This window comes from Colossoma macropomum, unplaced genomic scaffold (genome assembly GCF_904425465.1).
Source record: "Colossoma macropomum unplaced genomic scaffold, Colossoma_macropomum, whole genome shotgun sequence".
NCBI lineage: Eukaryota > Metazoa > Chordata > Actinopteri > Characiformes > Serrasalmidae > Colossoma > Colossoma macropomum.
In genome coordinates this window covers 3,685,436-3,711,514 of record NW_023494791.1, presented here as the reverse complement: position 1 = coordinate 3,711,514, position 26,079 = coordinate 3,685,436, and the positions used below count along the sequence as shown (strand labels likewise).

The following is a 26,079-nucleotide window of genomic DNA, read 5'->3' as shown; positions in this document are numbered from 1 at the left end:
CACAGAGACTGATACTTGGTACTAAATTCCAGCAAAAACTGATTTGAAAGAAACTGGGCCCTGGGGCCGGATTCACGAATGTGTCTTAAGAAAGAAAATCTTCTTAAATGTGTGTTTTTTATTCTTCTTAAGAAAAATATTACAAAAAATAGTTTTTTCTTCAAATAGCTTCTTAAGGATTCTCTTTTTTTAACTATTATCTTAAGAATAATTCTAAGAACAAGTGGTATTCTTGAAAACATTGTGTTCTTAAATGATTTCTTAACCTGACAGTGTCCTCATGTTTGTCTTGGGCTGTAGGAGTTGACGAGGTGAGCATCGAAATTTATCAAATTTAGACAATGCCTCTGCTATTCTTGCCCATCCTCGTCTCTCGCTTTCCACCGTCACCCCAAAATTATCATATTTTTTAATGAGGATTCTTCTCCTGTTGGCTGTTTCTTCCACCTCTTGTTTGCTAAAAATTTTAATGGCTTTATGTTTTTCCTCTGTTTTGCTTCTCTGAGTGGATTCCATAACGGAAATAACAGTTAATACAAATTTATCTTGTGTTGTTTATGGTAAGATGTAAAATGCAACAGAGCCGACATAAGAACATTTTTCTTAAGGAAAGGGAAGAAATACAAAAAAAAGAATATCCTATAATATATAAATAATATAAAAAAGAGAATATCTGAGAACTTCTTAAGTTCCGAGAACTGCATTTAAGAAAATTCTTATGAACTTCTTAGTGTTTGTCTTAAGAATCTTCACAGGTTTTTTCTTAAGAAAGCTTTTGTGTGTCCGGCCCCTGATTTGTAAAAAACTCATGTCAAATCTGTGCATAAGCAAAATTGATTACTGTAATGCTCTCTTTAGTGAGCTGACCACAAAAACACCTAATCCCCCACAGCTTGTGCAAAATGCAGCAGCAATAAAAGCAAAAAACCAGTGCGCATACTTACTGTGTATTGTGAAAATGTCTTAAAAGTACTGCGATGTTTTATTTCTGCAATATCACCAACCTCTACTCACTGAACGTCAATGAATTTAGATGGACACTGCCAAAGTCTATAGCTGCAGCACTAGGACACAAGAGACGGTGGGTAAAATAGGGTTAAGCAGTTTATATATGAAGCTATCAAGACAGAGAAAATCCTCTGAAAGTTAAAGTAACCAAAATAGAAGCAACAAATTAGATTTCCACACGCTTCTGCATAAATCCAACCACCATCAGACTCCGCAGTTACAACATGAGCTTGATTTCACGGCCACAGAAAGCCACAAATTGTGTCACTAACTCAAATTTAGGCAAATTTAGCCTAATTAAATCATGACAATGTCACACTATCGTTCTTTCATATGCCTAAAGCTTAACACTCTTTAAAAGATGGTTCTTCAAGGGTTCTGTTGTAAAGGGAATAGCTCTGCTTAGAACCATGAGTTCTATATAGAACCATTTCAGCATTTCAGACTTTGTTCTTTGCATGGTGAAATGGTTCTTCAAAATGACTGAGAATATGCTGCGTATGGTTCTATACAGAATCTTGGTGAAAATGGTTCTTCATAGCATCAAAAAATGTCCTATTCTCACAAGTTTAACATCGTAAAAACAGGAGAACCCTTTTTGGAGCTACATAGAATCATTTTCAAAAAGACAAATCAATCTTAAGAACCGTTTTTCACCATGCAAAGAACCCTTTCTGCATGAAATGGTTCTATACAGAACTCATGGTTTTAAATAAAACAACTTCCATTCCTAAAGAACCCTATAGAACCATCTTTTTCAGGAGCGTCCAGTAAAAAAGCTGCTCTGCTCTCTTGTTCAAGTCACACAGAAAGTAATCAGCGATGTTATCTCAAAAGGGGGAAAAAGAGGATTATTTGTTGGGGCTGCATAGAAAGCAGTATTATAATACCAGGAATTACAGGCTTCAAAAACAACAGTAATAACTTTGGACCGTAAACAAAGTCCTGAGAGAGGGTGAAGAGGGAAAAACACAGTCTTAAAATGGGACATTTTTAGTGTCACTGATTATAAACAGCCAGCTCAGAGAAGACATGTTTTACAGTACAGTATAGCCTCATTACTTTCTGTGCTACGCCCCCCGGTCAAACGACATGTTGATTTTCTAAGCAAAACTGGTATAGTGGATAAACCAGTATATATCGCCCACTGCTATCCTACCATTTTCTAGGAAATTATGACTACAGCCTAAACTATCACATTTGCAACTATCACGATTTGGAAGCCCCAATCAAATTCCATGTTTTGATGATTTTCTAAGTGTAAATAAGCGAACACCACCTCTACAGAGACACAATTCTGTACATTTCAATACACAATCACTGTGCTGAATTTAACATACTGGGGGGAAAACATTAAATGTGGCCTGTGTAAAGGTCATGGCACATTTTATACTGTCGGTTTAACTTTTTCCAAATATTTACATTTGCAGAAAAATTTAAGGTTCTTCCATATCGAGGATGTGTTAACTTATCACTTCGAAAATCAATAAAACATATTTGCATACAACTGTATTTGAACTGTATGGCTCAGCTTAGGTTCATAATTTGATGTAGCCCTGCGGTCACTCTCTTCTACACAATCTGACCCAAAGGGCTGCAGGTCAAATAGCATCTTACAGAAGTTATTTAATGGACATTAAATCATCCATCCATCCTGGAGAGAGAGGGGGCCATTTTTGACACCTGGCCACGGATGACGGTGGCATCACCGGGGACTGAAATGAAGATAAAGCCAATGCTTAGACAGCTGTGCCACTCAGCAGCCCTGCTTTAGCTGCACCCGGTGCTCGGAGGAGTTATAGCTGCACATACTGTTTTACAATAACTGTATCACTGCGCTGAGCACTGGTTGCTAACGCTTCTCAATCAATAAGATTGTGCCATCAGAATTAACTGCTGTAAAATTCAGCTAAAAAAAACAATACCGTTACAGAAAACTACAATTTCTTAAGCACTGTAATGAGAATAGTTATCGTTTATTTTCTCCCATCTTGGGCTACATGTGGGGGCCGCTGTTATGACAGGAACTAGTAGTTTAGCTGGACTACAAAGGGGTAGTTTAGGAACTACTTTAATTGCACTACAAAGAATTCTGTGACACTTTAGATGGGATTTTTAGCAGAATCTGATCCGATATTCCATCTGGATCTACAAAAACATTCTACATTATTAAAAAATAAAAATTAAAAAAACACCACCACAAACTTTGCACAGCAAAGCACAAGAAGAAATATCACAACCCAAAATGATACTAGTCTGTTGTGGGGGGGTCGGGAGAAAAATAAATAAATAAATATAAACAATGAAGATTTCAGACCTTAGATATTTACAGGATTATGTTATGATCTATTTAAGCCCAAAGCATTAATATAGTAATAACCTAAATATATACAAAATAATCATTTACAGGGTACTTTCTACTAGGAGGTGTCTGACCCAAACCTTAACCTCATTTTTCTATATGTTTTGATTTCTTTTAAAGTGAAATATTTAATGTGTTTAATTTAAAACTTTACTCAAAATTGCTGTCCCACAGAGTTTTGGTCCATGGGTGGAGCCTAAATTTTAACCAGGCCCCTGCATTTTAGAGCAGGAAGTGAGGCTGCATCCCTGACCCTCATGGCCACATGGTGAGCAGTTAAATCCCATTGTTTTGAAGTAAATGTGTCCCAATGTCTGAAAATCAGTGTGGAACATTAACAATTGTCTATTTTCTGCAATTAAAATTGCATGTCTGTTCAAATCTGTGTTGGCTGCATTTTAGAGCTTAAAATTATCTAAAATTGACACTATCGAAACAGTCACTTCACATGTAGTGTTATGATTGTTTGGGTAGTGACAAATTGAAAAGTTAAATCATTAGTTTTAACAAATAAACATAATTAAGGTATAGAGTCACTCAAAGCAAAAGGATTTCACTCTAAAGTCCAGGTGTGACTTTGAACCAGTTCTGTAAAATAATCCATATTCTACTAATGGAGTTCTGAGTTCCTATAACAGGTTCTGTTGTGGGAGTGCTGGGAAAGCATTGAGTGAAAGACACATTAACACAGTGACCCATCTCACTCAGTTTTGTCCCAGAGGAACAGAAAATAAAACCCCTCATGACAGACAGTAATTTAATTTGCATGGCCTAATTGTTGAAGCACTTTTCTGCACTGAATAGAGCAGCAACCAGTGCAAATCTGCCGAGAAGAACGTTGTGGTCTCCGTGTTTCAGTCATAATGAGAGGGGTGGGAGTGGTGCGGTGAGGTGGGAGTGGTGCGCCGGGGTGGGAGCGGTGCGGGGTGGGGTGGTGTATGACTGTGGCCTGAAAAAGAAGCATGCTGCAGGATTAAGCGGGTGGCGCAGTGATTTATAGCTATAAATAACATCTCCTCGATGACAGGCCCGGCTCTGTCGGCCCTCAGATCCAGAGCTCCGCCTCTAGCCCCGCCCCTCTCGACATGACTGGACCAGATCAAATAAATAAATAAGAAAACAGTAACTGAATAAAACTGAGAGGACATAAACCCGAGCCACTGCCAACGACAACATCCCGCGTGTGGTGAGGTGATCCGTTGGGCTTTGTGTGATGATGCTTTCAAAACTGGTCAAACCTGCTGCCGCATGTGGACGATGGAAGAAAAACAGTCCACATAACTGTAAGTCATTTTTGGGAATGAAGAAGGCGGATCTGAGCTTTCATGAACAATCAAGTCCTTTCATAGTAGCGGGCGGCGCGGCCAATGATCTGTGTCATGGTTTAATTACAATTTCTGACAGTTTCTGTACATATTTGTATTCATATAAACAGAATTTATACAACAGTTAGTTCTGGCCACGCAAGCTGATTGGTTGAGCAGCGTTCTAACTGTACTGTTATTTCGCCATAACATCACGTTTTTTTCACAAACACTGTATCACTCCGCTGAGATGCCGTTGCTAAGCAACGACTTTGACAGCTGTAGGAGACGCTCAAGCCATTTGAATGTTTTTACTTCTTACTTTGGGCACAAACAGAAAATGGACACTTTTAAGGTCACATTTGACCGACAGCCGATTTGGTCAGACTCTGAAGATGAAACTACACTAAATTCCCAAACTGTCATCACCACTGAGCAGCTTTTCAGTCGGCAGCTGTGACAGAAGAACAGCTTAACAACCTGGAATCAGCCAGAAATGAACCCACCACCATTCGCCAAACTAAATGGGCTGTAAGATGCTTTACAGACTGGCTGGAACAAAACAACATTAATACTGATCTGGCAAAAACTGACAAATTTGAGCTGAACTTGATATTGCGGCAGTTTTATGGCTCAGTCTGCAATTCAAAAGATGAGGCTCACAGCAGACTGAGCAACGAATGGGCGGAGTTCGTTACTCTGGCGTAGCATCAAGCTCCTCGTTAAGGAACTATAATTTGGTGAAGGAACTGCGAACATTAAAACATAATAAACGACGCGTTCACGGCCCAGTTTATTAATTTATTACTTTATTTAACTGTTGTATTAAAGCAATAGAACACTCGAGGAGTGTGTTATCGCCAATAACATCACGGCTGTGATGATCTACGGTGACCAAATCACAGCCGTGATGTTATTGGCGATAACACACTCCTCGAGTGTTCTATTGCTTTAATATAGTGTATCTTTAGACTTTTTTCATAGAGAACAATGCTTAAGTAAAACCTGACCAGGTAAGGCAGCACAAAAGGAGACAGAAGTGTGGCTAGAGGTCTGCTGTCCATGCTTGGCTAACAGCTCAACCAGCCATTCCTTTCATATCTCTCTCCATCTCTTCTGCCTTGAAAAAGTGGACCACCTCAGACTGCAACGGACTAGACAGCGAGGGGGTGATTAAGGGTCTGCTGCACTTTCATTTTCATTTGAAACATGGTTGAAACACCCCTAACTCAGACACTCAGCTAAACGGGATAACTTAGCATGTCGGACTGTCGGTACTTTGCATTATCTCACACGAACGGATTCGATTTCAACCGGTATACTGGATGAACTGGTATGTTGCCCACTGCAACTGGAAATTATGCTAGAGCAAAAACTACTGGATGCAGACATCTGGGCACCCCTGGTCAGATTCCATGTATTTATATATTTATATAAACAGAATATGTTTAAAACTAAAACAAAATGTGCACTTAAATATGCAGAAAAATGCCAAGTTTACTTATTTCCACTTACAAAATCAACAAAATGTAATTTGACAAGGGGTGTTTTGCATACGACTGTATAGTCTAATAACCGCTGCTACATCACCTTTAAACTCTTGCCTGAAAAGACACGTTGTTTACAAACACACACAAAAAAAAAATTCTAATCCCATAAGTCCCCAACAAAACGCTCAGACTGCGATCAGATTGTGGGAGTCTGCTATTTGGCTGCATGCAAGATAGGCTGAAAGAGTTCGGCCAGCGGGAGGAAATTACTCAGGAAATTAAAAGGGTCATGGAACGACACACGGGACAGAGAGAAGGAAAAACAGAAGCGGTACACAAACAGCCCAGACTTGTGCTGGACACACGTCTCGGGCGTCACACAGGCTTCGAATGCAAAGAGCTGATACACGAACCCGCAATGGATTTCCAGCTGAAGTGGCCAGAGCTATTTACAGATTTCTGTCAACATTTGCTCATGGACGAAGACGAGCTGTGGAGGGGAAAGTGGCTGAAACTAGGTGTCATACTGACAGTTCAGAAATAAAAAAATAATAAGAATGACCTGATAAAAGACCAAAATACCACAACCCACCAATTGTCAGTGTCACTGCACAGAGAGCGGCAATCAAAACAGAAATACCAGATGTCACAGTGAAAAGTGCATTAAAAGCCAACAGGGAAAAGAGAGGCTATTCTCCATCCTGCAATCTAAATGTCTGTCTTTAAGGTTTTGGCATACTGGCACATGGTGGCAAAGACCATCAATCATAGGACAGTCAGGCAAATTCACTGCACCTCTGGGATGATCAGGAAAATCAAATTATCACTATAATTGTGATCGTTTAGTTGTAAAACTCAATAATTACAATGTTTAAAAAAAATAAATAAATCTAAGTCATTCAGCGTGTGATGTGAAATTTTAATGGTTAAATGCCTCTTAAAGCTCCCTCACAGGAAGTTATTACATAAAATGGTCACTAATACGCTGCCTGATGCCTCAGACACACCACAACAGAAACAAATACATGCAGGATGTTGTGAGGCAGATTTATCACTATATTACCATCATTAACATTCCTTATAAAACTCAGAAGACTCGTGTAGGTTCACAGCGTCCTGTGACCACTGATGAAGGACTAGAGGACGACCCACACAAACTGTGCAGCTGCAGATGAGCTATCGTCTCTGACTTTACATCTACAAGGTGGACTGACAAGGTAGGAGTGTCTAATAGAGTGGACGGTGAGTCTGTAATGTTACGCCGGACCGGTGTATATAAAATCAGAAACTTAATCCGAGAATCAAAAACAAGCCTCATCAATCAGCCACATCCTCATCAAGCCTTATCATGGTCATGTAGCTGCGATGTAAATAATTGTTAAATAAACTTAATTAAATAAACTTTTTAGTTTATTTATACAGTACAAGTCAAAAAACAAGCTGAATCGGCTGATTTGCAATCTTACTCCCTAACTCTTTACTCTGCAGCTAAGCTGCACTGTGGAGTGTGTAACAAGTGTCTACACTTACAGTCAGTGCTAAAATCTTTCTCTTGAGATTGTGAAAAAGTGAGCAAAAAACACTTATTCTGCAAGCATAAATGCTAAAGTTAGCATTAACTACCTATCTACCATATAAACAAACAAACATCCTCCTGAATGAGATACAATTTTGGAGAACTTTTAAGTCAGAACCAGAAAAGTTAGAAGAAATAGGTGTTTTATTTCATTTATATTTATTTGACTCTGCAATCATCTCAAATGATGATGATCAGGTGATTATGTAATAATCGTGACAGGTCTATCAGGCGTGCCTTAAGCCGGGCTTACACCACATGACTTCTAACCCTCAGTCTGGCTGAGTCTGTGCTGGTCGACTCTAGTCTGCAGATTTTGGGTCAGTCGAGTCGATAGTTGGGTAAATGAAATGAAGTGGTGTCTGAGGGGCGCTGACTCAGATTTCTGCCTCCCCGTTGCGTTTCAGACCAGTTGGAGGATATTAAACGTGTTTGAATTATCTGAGCCGACTCTGAATGTACATCTAGTAGTGAATACTGGTCAGCTACTTGATCTCAAAGGACTTTTCCAACAGCCAATGAAAACTGAGAGCGAGAAAGAAGAAAATACAGCAAGTAAAAAAAGAAAAATGGAGAGAAGACGTTCGCCAGTGTAGGGAAGCTTTATAATGAACTGAGTGTAAGGCACAATCGAGTGTGTGCACATCTAAAACTCCAGCACTACCACAATAATTACATCTTTACATCTGTGACCCTCATCTAAATGTGTGTACCTGTTGCTTCTTTACTGTGTCAGTGCACATCGTAGCACAAACAGTTGCAGCAAACTGCTCCACATTTGTTTATCTGTATCCCCTAGTAAATACACACCCTTGTGTGTATTAAGGGTGGGCAATATGACAATATATATCGTTATCATGATAAACTGTCACAATACAATGTGCTTTTCTGAACGTATCATGTATATCGTCAGCACTTGTAGTACACCAACTGCATGTTTCATTATAAAGAGAGCAAAATTAGTCCTGTTTAACTGGATTTAGTGCCAACATAGGAAAAAAAAACATTTAGAAAGTAATAGTATTTTTTTAAAATGTAGCACTACTGGTTCTTTTTTTCTCTGTTCCAACTGATTAAATAAATATTGTGACAAATCATGTATTGTGAAGTATCATGATATTAGATTTTTGCCACGTCGCCCACCTCCATGTGTATCTGTGCGAGTTTGGTCCTGCAGCAACTTAAAAGCCATATACTGTGTGATCCCCAATACTTCAGATGCACAAAATAATCTACAGAAACCAGTTGGATAGTCTTTTTAGAATCTGTTAGGACCTTAAAAGTCGTTTAGGGCATCCAAAGCTTTAAGCAACTCAATAACAGCATTTTTTTTTGGCTTTGTGGCAAAGCAGCAGAGGTGAAAGGTGAAAGGATGCTTACTTTCCAATGTTATCAGGAAGTGCTTGTAAAGAAATGTCGTTGATGGAAAGGCAGGTCAGATTCCGCAATTCAGGGAAGCTCTCTGGCAACCTGAAACAAACAGATACAGAATCGAGCAGCTGAAGTTAAAGGTAAACAATGCAGTGTGAAAGCAGTTAAAAACAAAGGTGTTTAATTAACAAAAACAGTGGAAACACTGAAATGCACACTCCTAATATTCCACACATACTGGTGATAAATCATGCCCTACACCAGGACTGTACACAACCCTTTTTTAGCAGGTAGAACTCGTGCTAGGAAAGTTGCAAATGTTGTAGAACAAATTAAAACATTGCACTGATATAAAAACGACAGAATAAGTCTTCATCCTGGTAATCAGCGGATCAAACTGTCACTTTGGCTGTAAAAATAGAAGCAGTATGTAAAAGATTGCAATGATGATGCTTATTTTCTGAAATACACAGAATATTTTCTCAACAATAATTGAGATTGTCCGACTCACAAGCGGGCCCTGCATGAACCCACACCAGCAGCATGCTCCGTATAATTGCTGTAATAGGTTCCAAAATGGGAAGTGAAACAGTTCATTGCCTAAAGGCACGGCTAAGGGTTATTGAATATATGTGTTTTAGCTTAATTAGTACATTCTGTTGAAGGACCTAGGCTAAAGAGAGTAAAAGCATTAAGCCCAGCGTGCCTCAGCCTGCTCAGCTGGCAAAATTATTCACGTTACATACATTATATCCCCAAACTGAACAACATTTATGCAATGTGTGGAGACTCTTCGTTTACAGATATTCAAAATACCCCATGGACAACACTATGGCTGAAACAACTATTCAACATTATCAATAATGTTGCTGTTTATTAGAAGTATTTCATTTGGCAGCTCCTCCTGCCAGCATATAATACAGCTCATTTTTGTAAAAATAGCTTTCATATTAAAAAAAAACAAAAAAAAACATATGGGCATCATGAAAACCTGTTCACACAGAACTCATCTAGTGAACTAGCACGTTAAACATGGGTCACTTCTGGCCTTCATAACTTCAGAACGGCCTAAGATACAAACATGATTCACATATCAGCACATTTAGCAGACCCAACCCTAACTAGCAAGCATGATGTCATCGAGCTGAGCATCAATGAGTAATTTGGCTCGGAAAATCACCTAAAATCCTGATATTACTGCTGCTGTTTGGCCTTCATATTCCAACAAAGGGTTAAAACAGCGACATGATTCACACATCAGATCACTCATCAGGCTCTGCCTCACCATTCAGAGTGATTTTATCCACCTGTAACCGTCCATCAGCCAGCAGTCCAGCTCCAAATTCACCCAAACCCACTTACTACTGTTATATTACATCTCTGATTTTAGTCTTCATATTATAAACAAAGGGCTTTCAGTTTACATTGATTTTGAGTATTAAAAATATCTGATATTAAATATGCAACGCAATTTGTAATTAAAAATAAAGACTGCCTTGCTGTGTATCAGAGTTTTAGCACTCAGCCTGAATCCAAGAGGACAGAAAATCAATAAAAACATGTCTGTCTTACGCTGATTGTTTATTTTTACTCATAATAACCAACAGAATGAATCACCATCAAAATTACTGCACTTTCGGCTCACAGACATTCCAGACTAACCATTTCTGAAAAGATAACTACAGCTGCACTTGTTTTCAAGATCTCTTTAATAAAAAAAATGCAAAATTTAGCAGGCGCTAGGTAAATTTTTGATCAGAAACGACCCAAATTCATAAAGATATCAAATTTCTGTTAGCATTTACATGTCAAACAATGGCATATCTGAGCAGCCCAGGGTCTCCTGAAAATAACAACATATGGCATGTGTGACTGTCTCATGTAAATACTTTATAATTGCAACTGTAATTAACCCAAAAAATACCAAAAAAAAATTCAAAATTGTAGGTTTCTAAGGGTTAAACTGTTTAGCCTTAAAAGCTATAAAGTTAATCTACATATTTATTATATCATCGTTCATTTTTTAGCTAGTCCTCCTGTTTCTTTTCCTAATTTAGTAATTTAGCTCTTGCTGAACCTCAGTTTGTCAGAACGCTGCAAACATTTCTCACTCTTCCCTTTTACCAGCCCCATTTAAGCTGATTATTTGATTATTAGTTGATTCATTCACATGAATAATCGTGTTTTTTGCAGCCCTAGACTACACCTACCACTAGTGCTGGGCGATAAAACGATAACGATAATTATCGCGATATAACTTTTCCTCGATAGATCGATACGACATGTTTGATATAATACACCATTCTCACACTCCCACGTTCAGCGAAAGCCTTGGTGGCGTTTTCTACTGCAAAGAAAAAGCGTCACTACTCTGCTGTCGCCAGGAGAGGGCGCACTTCCGAGTTTTTCAACTGATTTAGAGAGGGAGGGGGCCACGAGTAAGATGAGTCTTTAGCAACATCTGAAACGCGGAGTTATACATTCCCTGTTTGAGTGGAGCGACCGGCGATCTGTTCTCCTGTGACCGAGTGTGAGTGACGAGATCAGTGGTGTAACTGTACTGTCCTACATTGGACTCACCTCTTTCCGTACATCCTAACCAGCTTTAGCAGCGTTAAATCACAATCATAATCCTCACAACTACAGCGCTGTTGCAGCGCTCGGGCAGTCATATTTAAGTATTAGTGCATTCTTAAGCAACGAAAGTGAAAGAAATAAGGGGGTTCATGTAAATTACAGCCCTGATTTAAACGAAAGTAAACTGAGGAAGCTGTGAGGCATTGGAGAGCGGGAGAGCGCTAGCTTTCCAGGCTAGCTGTTTTTAGCAGCTGGCTAACTTAAAGCAGCGCTCCGTCACTCACACAACACGGAGAATTGATGATACTGTGGATTAAACACGACACAAAAGCACCGCTTTCAGTTTAAACGTTCCTAAAAAGAGGACTCTGTTTGTCTGGTGTTGATATTTTGCGGTTCACCACTAAAACTACCACGATAGTATAGAGAAATCCAGTCGTCGCTAGCTGGTGTCTGAATACTGTGATGTCATTTGTAGCGGGGTAGCCAAGCGCTCGTCACCAGCTAAAATAATGTTTTCTTTCTTAAATTATGAGTTACAAAATAGCCGTGCTTTTCCAGCTGGTAAAAACAGCTCACCAGACACTTTCTCCCACTGTTTCATGACAGATTTGTGAAATGTTCCACTGTTTGGTGAGTGTTTGTCGTGTTCAGACCATAAAGGATAGTTTAAAACAGGAATTAACCACCCAGGAGCAAAAATCAAATTGAAAGAAATAGTAATTTGACATTTATCGCGGTACGTATCGATATCGAACAATATGAATTTTGTTTATCGTGATAACATTTTTGGCCATATCGCCCAGCTCTACCTACCACAAATACTAAAACCTAGCATGCTTAGAACTTCTGAGAAGATGGCATAGGACTTCACTAAATATTAGAATGGAGATATTTACACTACACAAAGGTCTTCCACACATGTGCACCTGTGACCTTTCTTGCATTCGAACAGTGTTCACTTCTCCTATCATATGTGACAATATTGCCGCACCGTACAGCCCATTAAACTCTATATAACTCCTTAAACCCGCCGGCGAACACAATCCCCATGAAATCCCCATGAAATGACGAGTCTGGAAATGGAACCGTATGGCTGTGTGCAGGAAATACAAATAAACAGAGCACGCGGCTGAGGCAGATTACGGAGCTGAGTTTTTAAGACATCATCCATAAAGCAGCACGGACAAGTCAAAGGCCCATCAACGGTCCATTAAGACCAAAGGTGATAAACAAGCCTGCTGTAAACAGAGCAATCAGTGTGAGGACACCGCTGCTAATCAAGCAAAAACACAGCAGCAATCAAATAATAGTACATGCAATCACCTCAAATCAGAGCCCACAGTCTTCATAAACACAGCGAGAACAGCGAGAGAACTGATGAACTCGCCGAATAATCAGATTAAATGATGAGCAGAGATGGATTAAAATAGAGAAATGAAATCAAACATGGCTCAGATGAACGAAAGGATAAAGACATAAATGTTCAATAGCTGCTTTATCAGGCCCCAGTGGAAAGGTCAAAGACAAGCACAACGACCATAATAACACTGGAGTTTGGGCTGAACGATTTGGGGGAAAAAGTCTAATCGTGATTTTTTTGACCAATATTGCGATTTAAATGCAGTAATTTTCTATTAATTAATTTCTAGGCCTGTTTTTTTTGCCCAAGAAGACCAGAACATCCACTGTCTCTGGCATTAAGCTTGAACAATGAGAGTGTCAGACTATTTGTGATGGTACAAGCTCTGTGTTATAGTTTATTTTTTCCCCATTTACACTTGTTCAGACAACATTGCTGATAATGTATTATATAATAAGAATTGCAGCTGTTGTGGTTTTAAAAAAATTGCACTCTTTCAAATTTCAATTTAGATCTAAAAACGATTCAGCTTTCAGCTGTAACTGGAGGTCAATCACCCAAACATAAAGAGCATTCAATCCTATCAATAAAAAGGAGTGGATAATACTTCTATGGAGTTAGATTCATGCCATTAGAAATTGAATTTAAAGGCAAAAATCTGAATTTTTTGTGTTATTATTGTGAATCTGAATCCTACCATCTTAAAATTGAATTCTGAGAGAGAGAAAGAGAGAGAGGGAAGGAAACAGAGAGAGAGAGAGGTAGAGAAAGACAGAGGACATCGGTATTAGTCCTCATTATTAGCTTATTAGCATTATGATAAACATGGACAATCATCAACGCTGGACACAGAATGCAAAAATGGGCTAAAAGGCTCTTGGCAAGATATTTAAAGTGGGCAAGTATTTTATACTTTGCGTCATTTGTACAATTTAAAATGCAACGTCCACTTAGAGGGAAAACATTTCGTCATAGATTGGGTGTGGCTACAGGGTTAGCTGCATGGACTTTTTAAGGGTACTGGACAGTACAAACTGTGACTTGACCAATAAAAAGTTCATTATTAAGGCAGTACAATTTTTGTTGGACTTGTACTAACAGAGCACGCCACCATACGTCTGTCTGAACGTGTTTTTGTCTGCGAGACACCCTGATGTTGTTTTGAAAGTGAATCTGATGGTGTGAATTTAAAAAAAAGTGAAAGGAATCGAACTGCAATTGTATTTCACCACCACTATAAAGAAATCTGAGTCTGTAAGTTTCTCTACAATTCACCATTTCACACCAAACCACCCTGAATGACTCTGTTTGCACCTCAACCACTGAATTATGCAGAAAGATACATCAGTGGAATTCCCCTTCAAAATATCTGAAATGTAGGTAAATATGAAGAAAGCTGCGTGTGATACAATGTAGAACACAGTTTTACATTAATTTCATTTGCAGGCATTTGCGCAGGTTTCATAAGCCACATGAATATCATCAGCAAGTTCATTAAAACAGATACAGATCCAAGAAAAATAAGCATGAGAACAGGTTTGTGTCATAGTACAGATCTACTGTACTATATCAGTAACAATTTGCTATAATAGGGAATACTATTGTACTATTTACACTACATGTATATGAACACAGAAGTGCCGTAAGCACATTTCTTAATAGGTATTTATTGCAATACATCAACATTAGAAACACGCTGTCTCTGTGCTGTTTGTGCCTCAGTTTCTCTGCTACCGTCTCCCTTCAAACAATCTCTACAAAGCAGATAACAAACTGTCTCAATAAAAGCTGAATTACAGTCCATTAATCAGCCAATATGGTCATTTTCAGTGATCATTAAAACTAAATACTAAATTTAAAATTAACTGCTAAAGTTAGCTAGCTGATGTTTGTTAGCCAGCTGGATAAACATTTCCAGTTTAATTAGCTAACCTGTCTAACCTGCAAAGCAGCAATTTAGCTACCAGAGTAGTATCATACATTAGATAAATGGCTAAATTAAATGTTTAAAATGTACTTTTGTGACATTATTTTAGCCATTTAGCTAATCTATGATGCTATTCTGGTAGCTAAATTGCTGCTTTGCAGGTTAGACAAGTTAGCTAATTAAACTGGTAGTGTTTAGCTAGCTAGCTAACAAACACCAGCTGGCTAACTTTAGCATTACATTTTAAGTTTGGTATTTAGTTTTAATGATCTCTAAAAATGACCATATTAGCTGATTAATGGACTGTATCTCAGCTTTTATTGAGAGAGTTCGTTATATTGTAGAGATTGTTTTGAAGCTAACTAAAAGCTAACTTAGCTGGCTACCTAGCTGACTCATTTTTGCTAACATTAGCAACTGCTAGCCAAATAACTGCCTCAGCTTTTTAAAACAACACTATACTTTAAATTAGTTGGTCATTCAGCAGCTTTTCTGCCTTTTTGGCTTCACTTTTACTATGATTTCTTACTAAATTGTTTAAAAAAGATGGTTCTTCAAGGGTTCTTCAGTAAAGGAAGCGCCATGAGTTCTATACAGAGGCATTTTATGCTTAAATGGTTCTTTGCATGGTGAAATGCAAATGGTTCTTCAGATGGTTGTATATGGTTCTATATAGAACCTTTTTAAATATAGTTCTACACAGCACCAAACAGGGTTCTGCTACCGTAGAACTTCACATCATAACAACAACACAATTCTCTTACATGTTCTACATAGAACTACTTACAATGCGTTCTTCATCATTCTGAAGAACCATTAAAGCATGAAATGGTTCTATGTAGAACTCTTGGTTCTAAACAGGATCATTCCCTTTACTAAAGATCCGCTGAGCCCCAGCTAAGCCCTCTAAACTGCCTAGTGCTGAGCTTAGGCAATGAGTGAAACAGGAATTCTGACTTGTTATCCCAAAGTCATCAGCTGCACTGACTGGACTGCAGACAGAACCTTATAACACCAACTTAGTATGTGATAAGGCAATAAGCCATGAGAGGCCATGCATTACTGCGATTTTATCACGATAAGGGTGTTTTTAGGCACGACGCGAAGCGGATAGTGCACTACGTAGGAGTTTACTGGTTCCCGCAGCCCAACAGTGCAAAATATAGCTAAAAAACAGTGCTTTGAGTCTCAGACACTTTCAGACTTGATAAATGATGCGCTATTTGGCTGTAGAGGCTAGATTTTCTAAACTTTCATAGCTAGCACACTATTTACACTGCATCCGCAAAGCCACCAGCATTGTGGACGACCCCATCCATCCCTCACATGGACTTTTTCCACTGCTGCCGTCTGGCAGAAGGTACCGGAGCATCCGTGCCATCACTGCCACACTCTGCGACAGCTTTGATCCTCAAGCGATCAGCTTTTTAAACTGACAAGGACTGAACTGAAAACCCCCTTTCACACACACACACACCTCGCTCTATTTGCACTATCTGGAACATTGCTGCTAATACAGTGTTTACACTTTGTTTACTCTAGTACTGTGTACATTCTACCTCAGGAACTGCTGTGCTCACGTATGTTATAATCTGACTGCATTTACTCACAGATCACAGCATGTTAAATAATCTTTGCACCTTATTCCTCTACCTCACGCTCAGAAATGAGTGCTGTGTCGGCGCTGCACTGTCCTGTCTGTTTACTGTGTCTAATGTCTGTTTTATTTATAGTATTTATTGTATTGTTTCTAGTTTAATTTGTTTGCATTTGTCTCTAGTTTAATTTTTTGTTTGCACACTTCTGTCTGCACGTTTGCACTTTGTACTGTCTATTTTGTTCCATGTTGCACCATGTTGTTCCTTGGAGGAATGTAATTTCACTCCACTGTGTACTTGTACACAGATGGAATGACAATAAAAGCCTCTTGACTTGACTTGATTTAGGGAGTACAGAGCCGTTTGGGATTCAGCCTGGGTTTGAGGCGACTTCTGACTGAAACACGAACATCTGACGTGTGTAAGACGTTAAAGTGACATTTTTAGACTTTTATACCGCAGTTTTACAGTGAATCACACTGTAATTGCTTTAATTCAAGCCTGTGATATTAATGATGGAGTTGTTTAGGCTGTTGGCTGTTTTAGTCTGTTAGCTAGCTGACCAGCCTGGTTCTAGTTAAGAACATAAGTCGTCAGCACCCTCAGTTTAAACAAAAAATGGGTTCTTACTCCATCAGTACACTCGGTGGTCCATGTGAGCAGCATGAGAGTCAGATTATTCATTTAACAGCACGAGGGGTTTTTCATGCCATTGTGCAGTGATAGAGTTCAGTTGTTGTGAGGCGGTCACAGGTGTATTATTATTTTTAATAAGGAACCTTCTTCTTTTTAAAAACATAGACTTGTTTTTTGAAAATCACCACAGCAACAATAATTAGCACTAAATGATTGGTCAAATGTACATTTGTTTCTCAGTTTCTACAAAAATGAAAGAGAAGCCGTAGAATTTTAGAATTAAAAAGTTCATCAAATGCAGCCAAAACTGAAGGGTAAACACTGATCACGTACCTTGTCAAAGGGTTTCCACTAAAGTCTGCTACTTGTAGAGCTTTGCAAAAGGAAATGCTTTCTGGAATCTCTATAATGTCTGTAAAAAAAACACAGGAAAACAAGCAGAGAGTCACTGAGACAGAAAACTGCGCAGTCATAGCAGCAGCTTAAAACATTCTTTTAAAATATCTCACGTTACTGTATTATCAGGAATGCAGAGCATCTGACTATGAAGGAGGTGCAATGATTCAGAAGGAGGTCAAAGTTCAATTTCAATTCACTGTCAATGTTTAACAAAAGGACTTAGCAAGTCAGCCTTAGTGTAAACAGTCACGAGACATGAAACAGCCTCAGGAGGAAAACGGCTGTTTAAGACCATTTGAGCGTCCGCAAATTATGACGGCCCACGCCAGACGCGGAGGCCTGCTTGTGAAATTGCCATTTGAAGTTCGAAAATAGCGACAGAAAGGAGATAATTATCATCCTGGCCATGTTCGTGTAGGGCATGTTCTGTGATCCCAGCTGGGAAATATTTTTGAGTGATGTCGAGGCCACGGCTAATCTCGGAGCGCTCAAAAAACCAAGAGAAGATGCAAAAATATGCTGGGTGTGTGCGGCACAGTGTGTGGGAAGGGCCACAGGCTGTAGCTCAGACCTACCAGACCTACTCTCCCAGACACTTTATAAAAAGAAAAGAAAGCTGAGCAATTACACCAACACAGAGCATGTGTTTGTGTGTGTACATACTGTGTGTATACATACACACACACACACACACACACACACACACACACACACATATATATATGTATATCACTGCTGTCGCAACAAAACCTCGTACCTCCATTTTTTCAGTTTTTGACATAATTTGAAAATATATGTTGCTCTTTACATTGTGCGTAAATTTCATGATCATTGGACCAAAAGAAATGGACCAAAATTACGTGGAAAAAAGTCTGGTTACGTTTAAAGTATAGGATGTTGTTTCCTTCTCCTGTCAAGTTACTATTTTGGAGATTCCAGATTTTGTTCCGACAGCAGCAAGATATTTTATATTATACATATACATATATATACACACACACACACACACATACATACATACATACATATATATTGTGCACCAATCTGACATTTTCTTCCTTCTTTGAAATTAAGGGGTTTTTAAAATCAGGCACAATGGACAATTATTTCATATTCAACCATATTCTTCTAATTTACTGTAGGGATACAAAGTCCAACTCAAAGTCCAGAGATCTTAATGGCCACCTTATTATCTCTTAATCAGTTAATTAAATTGATAAAAATGTAGCCTGAAAACCTCTAATATATATATATATATATATATTATATATATATATATATATATATATATATATATATATATATATATATATATATATATATATGCGCACGCACACACACAAACACACACACACAGCCATCGGGAGGATTTGCCAAACCACTGTTTTATTTTTAAATATATTTTTAAATAAATGCATTTTAATAAATAAAGTAACAATACACTTAAAATAGCTTTCTGCAGAGATTCTGTTTACTTCCTTTCACTGTAGTTTGGCCTGGTGTGCTCAAACATTTACATACAACTGTGTGTATATATACACAGATGCACTCTATATATAGCTTAACCAATCAGTCACAAGTTACATGCTGCACCACATTACACCAACAAGACCTTACAGCCAGCTTAAAGAGACACAGAGAACATCAGAAAATCATCCTTACCATTGCGCGAGACATCGAGCTCCACGAGCTGCATGAAGTTGGCTATCTCTGGGGGAAGCCTCTGGATCTCATTGTCACTCAGTCCAAGCTTCCTTAACTTCACCAGCTGGAAAAATTGCTGAAAAGAACAGGGGAACATTAGTGATAGACTGTCCATCTTAACTTTTAGGCATGCTAAATTTTCTTTTTTAAGTCATGAAGTCACCAGCTGATACGTGTATACGGTGTATCAGGATGCATTTCAGCATCCGGAACTGTGGCTGACAATCATATTAGGTTTTTTGAGAAAAAAATAACCAAAAATAAGCTCATACTATTAGGCCTAACTAAGACTGAATGAGCAATTGAACATTAAATTTACATTTATTTATCCATCCAATAAACTTTTTATCCAAACAAATTAAACAGTATACATAAAATAGAGTATAATGTATCCTCATCACTACACCTAGTGGTGGCCTCATTGTGGCCTTTGTGAGCTTAAGCTATTTCCCTAATTAACTGATAAAAGAGACAACAGTCAAATGCATCACACACAGAGAACATACGAGACTCTGAACTTTGAGCGAGGTTTCTTTTTTGTTCCGTTTTGACAGAATCATGTCTGGATCTCTGGAGCAGAGCTCTTCACTCTCACTCCTGGAGGCCCACAGCGCTGCTCAATTTTCACTGCTCTAGCACACCTGCTTCAACTCGTCAGCAGGTTCTCGGTCCTGCGTGAGCTGAATCAGGCGGTGTTGAAGGTAAACGTGCAGTGCTGCAGTGGAAATGGGTCTGACGCTACAGATTACATTAGTAATGGAGTACTTAAAAAAAAATTAAAAGTGCCCAAAAATAAAAATGAACTCAACTTTTCAACTTTTAAACTGAACAATGACAAACCACACATAACTTTATAAAGATTCAAAAATACTGTAACTTTAAAATAATATATATGTGGCAAATATGCATGTAAATGTGCGCGTCCATCAGGCTGTTTCTTTGCACTAATAGAGACCAGAAGATTTTAAATATGCATTTTCATAATGCAAATAGCCAACTCATCACTGCCAATTCATCAGGAAGGTAAAGTGAGTTATCGTGGTGAAGAACAATATTCACAGTCAGGGAAAAAAAGATGCTGTCCAGGTAAATTTTAGTTCCCCAAAAATATAAATAATAATACACACCTATATATATATATATATATATATATATATATATATATATATATATCGCTGTTGTTGAAAGAAAACCGCTCCACAATAACTTTACAGGAGAAGGAAAAAACACACTTTTAATGTAAGTCAACGGAACCAGACTTATTTCCAAGTAATTTTGGGTCATTTCTTTTAGTCCATTCATCATGAAATTTGCATACAATGTAAAGGGTATCAGGTACTTTCAAATATGTCAAAAACTGAAAAAAGTCTAAAATGGGGATACGAGGTTTTCTTCAGACAACAGCGATATTTACACCGATCAGGCATAACATTATGACCACCTCCTTGTTTCTACGCTCATTTATTGTGTCCACCCTTTACCTTTATTACAGCATTCATTCCTTTCAGAAATCTGCAGCCACACCTCCAAAGTTTAGTCATAGAAGCTGATTGCACTTTCAAGTGCACTTTTCACTTGCTTCTGAGTAATCCTTATCTATACCGATCAGGCATAACATTATGACCTCCTCCTTATTTCTACGCTCATTGTCCATTTTATCAGCTCCACTTACTATATAGGTGCACTTTGCATCTACAAGGTGGACTGACAAGGTAGGAGTGTCTAATAGAGTGGACAGTGAGTGTTTAAAAGCTCCAGCAGCACTGCTGTGTCTGATCCACTCGTACCAGCACAACACACACTAACACACCACCACCACGTCAGTGTTACTGCAGTGCTGAGAATGATCCACCACACAAATAGTCCCTGCTCTGTGGGGGTCCATGGGGGTCCTGAGCACTGAAGAACAGGGTAAAAGGGGGCTAACAAAGTATCAGAGAAACAGATGGACTACAGTCTGTAACTGTAGAACTACAAAGTGCACCTATACAGTAAGTGGAGCTGATAAAATGGACAGTGAGCATAGAAACAAGGAGGTGGTCATAATGTTATGCCTGATCGGTGTATGTCATATCAAATCTCCCCAGAAATTTCTCCTGAAACATGAATAACTTGTACTTAATGGCTGTTTGAATTAGAAAATAAACAAATGACTCAGACTTTTGCACAGTACTATACACTACAGTCACTTTACCAAGAGAGAGGTGAATATTTGTACCTTTCCATAACTTTTATTTTAATTTAGAAAAATTTAAATAAAAAGCTTGGAGCCAAGAAACGGTGTAAAAACTCAAAGCAGCTTAAAAAAATATTACTGCAATGGAACATGATATGCTGTCTAACTAGAAGCACTGAAGATGTATCCTTGAGGAAACCACCACAGTGACAGCGTCTGCACCCTGAAAAGTACATTTTTCTGAAAGTTGCACCTCTGACACAGCAGAACCCAGAAGAGAAAAATTCCTTCTCAAGATTGTCTCAGAGAAATAAATCAGATCTCAATATTATATTAATGATCACTGATTTCTGAATTGTTTCTTCTGAACCTCCGCAGGAGAAAAGAGGAGATTAACATCAGCATCTGACTGTGAGAAGTTCTGGTGATGAAGGAGAAAAACATGAGTTCTCCTTCTACATGAATGGAGTGCTGAGAGAGTTCTGTGCTCTGGAACAGAGCTGTATTAGAGAACGATGAGATCTCGCACTCTTCTTATGGAGGTATTATTCAGCTGAGACGGGGCTGAGGCGAGTCAGACACTAAAGAGTTCAGCCACATGTGTGACATTTTGATCAAAGTAAAAATGAGTAAAATGAGTTTTATTTCTCAGGAGCCGAATTTCAGAAACAGGAGAAAATGGCTTAAATCTCACTCTGATTTTAAACTGGGCTTAACCGTGTCTAGGAGAAGAACCTGAGATCGAGAGGAGATCTCATTTAGAACATTTCTTTCCTCTGGGAAACTATCTTGACAGAAACGGGCAGTTTGTCTATTGAGGTTAAAACAATACAAAATGCCGGCAGACTGACCGTTCCACAATCAATTCCCTTTCCAAAAACAGTTAGGCAATTAGGAATGTCCAGTGGCCTGGCAAAAACAGCTGAGCGTATCTCCTACCTCTGATGTAATCAACCATTCATCTCTCTCAGCCTGCCCTACTTGTATGATTCCTCTCAGCACTGACCAGCACCACAGGATCACAGACTGAAGGACTGAACTATCGCCTTCAACCTGACACACGTAACCAGCTAGGAGCCAGTCATATGGCAAAAATACAATATCACAAGACTTAAAAACATTTTAATGATATACGTTACATACTTATCACAAACTGGGCTAAAACAATGATTTAACTTTATTGATAATGTTGACAAAAACCCATGCTTCATTTACATTTTACATCCAATCTACAGTGAGTCAATGACTTAACCCCAAGAAGACAGCAGTTCACCTGTAGTGTTGTACCTCTGTGAGCAGACATAAAACTTCCAAAAGCAAAAGCATTTCTGCTTTATTATGGCTGAAACTTAAAAAAGAAGTAAAGTCAGTGAGCAGTAAAAGCATAAAAGTGTCACGAGTGACGTAAAATTCTAAAATAATCAAAAACATCAATTGCTAAATGGGTCATTCTACAGAAACGTCCACTTTTCCATCTCTCCATAGGAGTCACTGGTGTCACTGATCCTCATTGGTGTTACACATAATAAAGGAACACCAGAGACATTTTAATGAACAATGCATTTTACAAAAAGGCTGCAACAGAACATCAAACCACATGTTGTCAATCATGGAATATCCACTAAAATATGAAATTTAATCCATTTGTATCGTATTTTTTCACAGTTACCTCAGAATAAAGTCGGTCACACCAGTGACTTCAGCTAAAAGCTTCATATGAAATCATGAGCTAAATGAGAAAATCTCTGATAACTGAAAGACACAGTGGACTCACCATGTGCTTTTCTTCATAGATCCTCACAAAGCAGGTAAAAGGAAGTCAAGTGATGTCAACAGTGTGACTTTTATTTCAAAATAAGAGACTTTTTGTTACGCAGTAACACCAGTGACACGACTCCTGGGGACAACTTTCATCATATATTTTATAATACTTACTTGTTTTCTTTATGTGATTTAATTTATATATTCCATAGTCATGTATAGATTATTGTAGTTAAAGTTGCATAAAAATGTCTTTTTCTTCAAAATATGGCCTCAGCCTTCACACATGACTGTGAGGACGAACTCTTCTGTGGTGCTTAGAATTCTAGATAATTGATTTAAAAACCAGTATTGCTAATCTGATGGCTGAAGAAGGTTTAATTGTTAATATAAAACATTGTTCTATTTTAAAATATAAATAAATTGTAACCCTAACGTGTTTTTTAAAGTGTAACATATCTGTAAACACTAGGGACCCAAAAATGGACGTTTTTGTAGAATGACCCGTATGTTAAACGGCGCTGCTAACTAGGAGAGAGGAGTTCTATTGCATTAGCTTCTGGCTAACTAAAGCGCTGACACAAGTTTAGGTAACAATGGTTCGAATCTGAGGGAGTGAAGCCGAGCAGCTGGCGCTGAAGAGGCAGAAAAGAGGATTTAAACCTGTGGTGTTACGTGATCTGTAGCTTTATCATTAGCTTAGCAAGCAGGCTACAGACCCAAACAGTGCCACCAGTACAGGTTTGATTCTAACTAGCTGAAACAAGTGTAGGTGATAGAAACTCATGTCTGAGAGAGCAGAACTGCAGTGACAGAAAGCTGAAATCGAACCTGTTCTCTGATGTTTGGGACTGTAGCGTTTTGGCTAAGCTAACAACCCTGATAGCAAGAGGATAGTGGACCACTGTCGGCCCGCCAATGGCAAAGCTGGCGGTCCACTGGCGTGTTGCTCAGCGTTTTCTGAGCGGCCCACCAGCGGTTAAGCAGAATAATAGACAAAACTCCACTTTTCATCGCTCATTTTTCCCTCACAGTCTAATTTACTGATTTCTCCTTTCTTCCTTTCTTTAGTTATACCTGGAAAATTAGTTTAGTAAAGAATTTTAATCAGCAACAACATTTTCTATAAAATCATTTTATATCAGGCCTAGTCATTATTTTTTTCTCTCAGTTGTTTGTAATATTTATCTAAGTTTATTTTCTAAAATAAAAGTCTCCTTGCATTTAAAATCTGTTTGAAAAACTAGTTAAAGCTTATACGCAGGACAGTAATCTGGGTGGTCCGAGGGTGGACCAGGAGTGGCAAACAGTCAGTTGGATGCCAACCTTATCAAGCCAGCAGACCGATATGTGCTCGCTAACAGGCAAGAGCTTAGTTTGTAGGCCAAACGGGCCGCACACCACAGTATAGGTTTGGTTTCAGCTAACTGATGCTAAAATGACCTCCGTTAGAGGACATCTGAGAGTGCAGTGTTGAATGAGTGGTAGTGGAACGAAAGCTGAAATCGAGTGTGTTGTGTGCTGTGTGTGTAGCTCTCAGCCGCCGCTGAGCTGCTATCATGCTCGGTTTTTCGAAGATTTTTTCCTCTTTCTGTCTGCTCCACATATCTGTGAGCTCCCACCCCGCTAATCAGTACGTCTTCCAAAATATGCACATGGAATAGAAATCGAACACGTCATATTTCTGAAATACCATCATCATTTTTAAGCACCACCATCATTTTTAAAATACCGTGATTTACCATATTACTGCTATACCACCCAACCCTACTCTGGAATATTCCAAGCTGCATCAGTTTCTATAAATTAGAAACGTTAAGCAGCATTTTTAAAAAAAACTACTGAACATTCTGCAGCTCGTCCTGGCACAGCATTACACAAATTAGCTAGCTAACGACATACAAATGCTTAATTAGCATAAAATCTCATTAATTAGCATAAAATCTCATTGAAAAACTCATTTTGTAAACATAGTTTTCACATGAAAACAAAAAAATGAAATGCTCTCCGCTCGTCATGGAAACTATCACGCTAAAATGTTAAACTAGTTAGCCTGAAGAGCCGCAATGTTAATCTACATATTTATTACCAATTATTTTTAGCTGTTGCTTCTTACTGTAGCTCAAAATTATGTGCAAGCTTAAGCAGAGTGGCACTTTTTTCTGTGGTGGTAATTTACAGGCCACAATTAAGTCAATTAATTGATTATTAGTCAATTAATTCACATGAATATTCGACCATTAAAATATTTTTGCAGCCCTACTTAAAATACTGAGTTGTCTGAGGTTTGATAAGTTGGAACAGATGAAAAAAATGAACCAGCAGCATCACATTTATAAACTACTATTAAAAACTATAAAAACATGCATTTTACTCAACATATTTCACAAAAGGCGCAGCACTACATCCAATTAAACAGGACCAATTATGCTCTCTCTAATTAAACATGCAGATCAGTGATCTTTAAGTACTGACAACAAGTTGTGATGTGTCATACTGCTCAGCCAGCCTTTAATATGAAAGGAAGTGAATAGTAGCCTTGAGGGAAGGACGTGCTGGTTTATCAACAAGCCGTTCTGGTAAAGACTTGTTTATACAAGCACGAAACACAGCCTTCATTTCAATTAACTGGCAAACAGGTCTACAGGGGGCACTTTTATCCATAACCAAATGCACAGACTAGAGCCCATGTGTCATTAACATTTATTACTTCTGAATATAAATAAGCCACTTTATAGCCAAGCTCACAAACAAATTACCTTCTAACACGCACGCCCAGAGAACCTCTTCAATATCATATAACAAAACTGCTCAATTTGTTCAGAAT

At 38.4% G+C, this 26,079-nt stretch overlaps 1 protein-coding gene across 1 annotated transcript in view; it reads right to left on the bottom strand.

Moving 5' to 3' along the window:
• lrrc1 (leucine rich repeat containing 1) overlaps positions 1 to 26,079 on the bottom strand; it is a 76,618-nt gene that overhangs the window by 29,252 nt on the left and 21,287 nt on the right. Inside the window, exons 2-4 of the mRNA XM_036573671.1 lie at positions 19,274 to 19,391; positions 17,546 to 17,624; positions 9,121 to 9,210 (exon numbers count right to left, since the gene is read on the bottom strand). Coding sequence (XP_036429564.1) covers positions 9,121 to 9,210; positions 17,546 to 17,624; positions 19,274 to 19,391 — 287 coding nt within the window. The remainder of the gene's footprint in view (positions 1 to 9,120; positions 9,211 to 17,545; positions 17,625 to 19,273; positions 19,392 to 26,079) is intronic.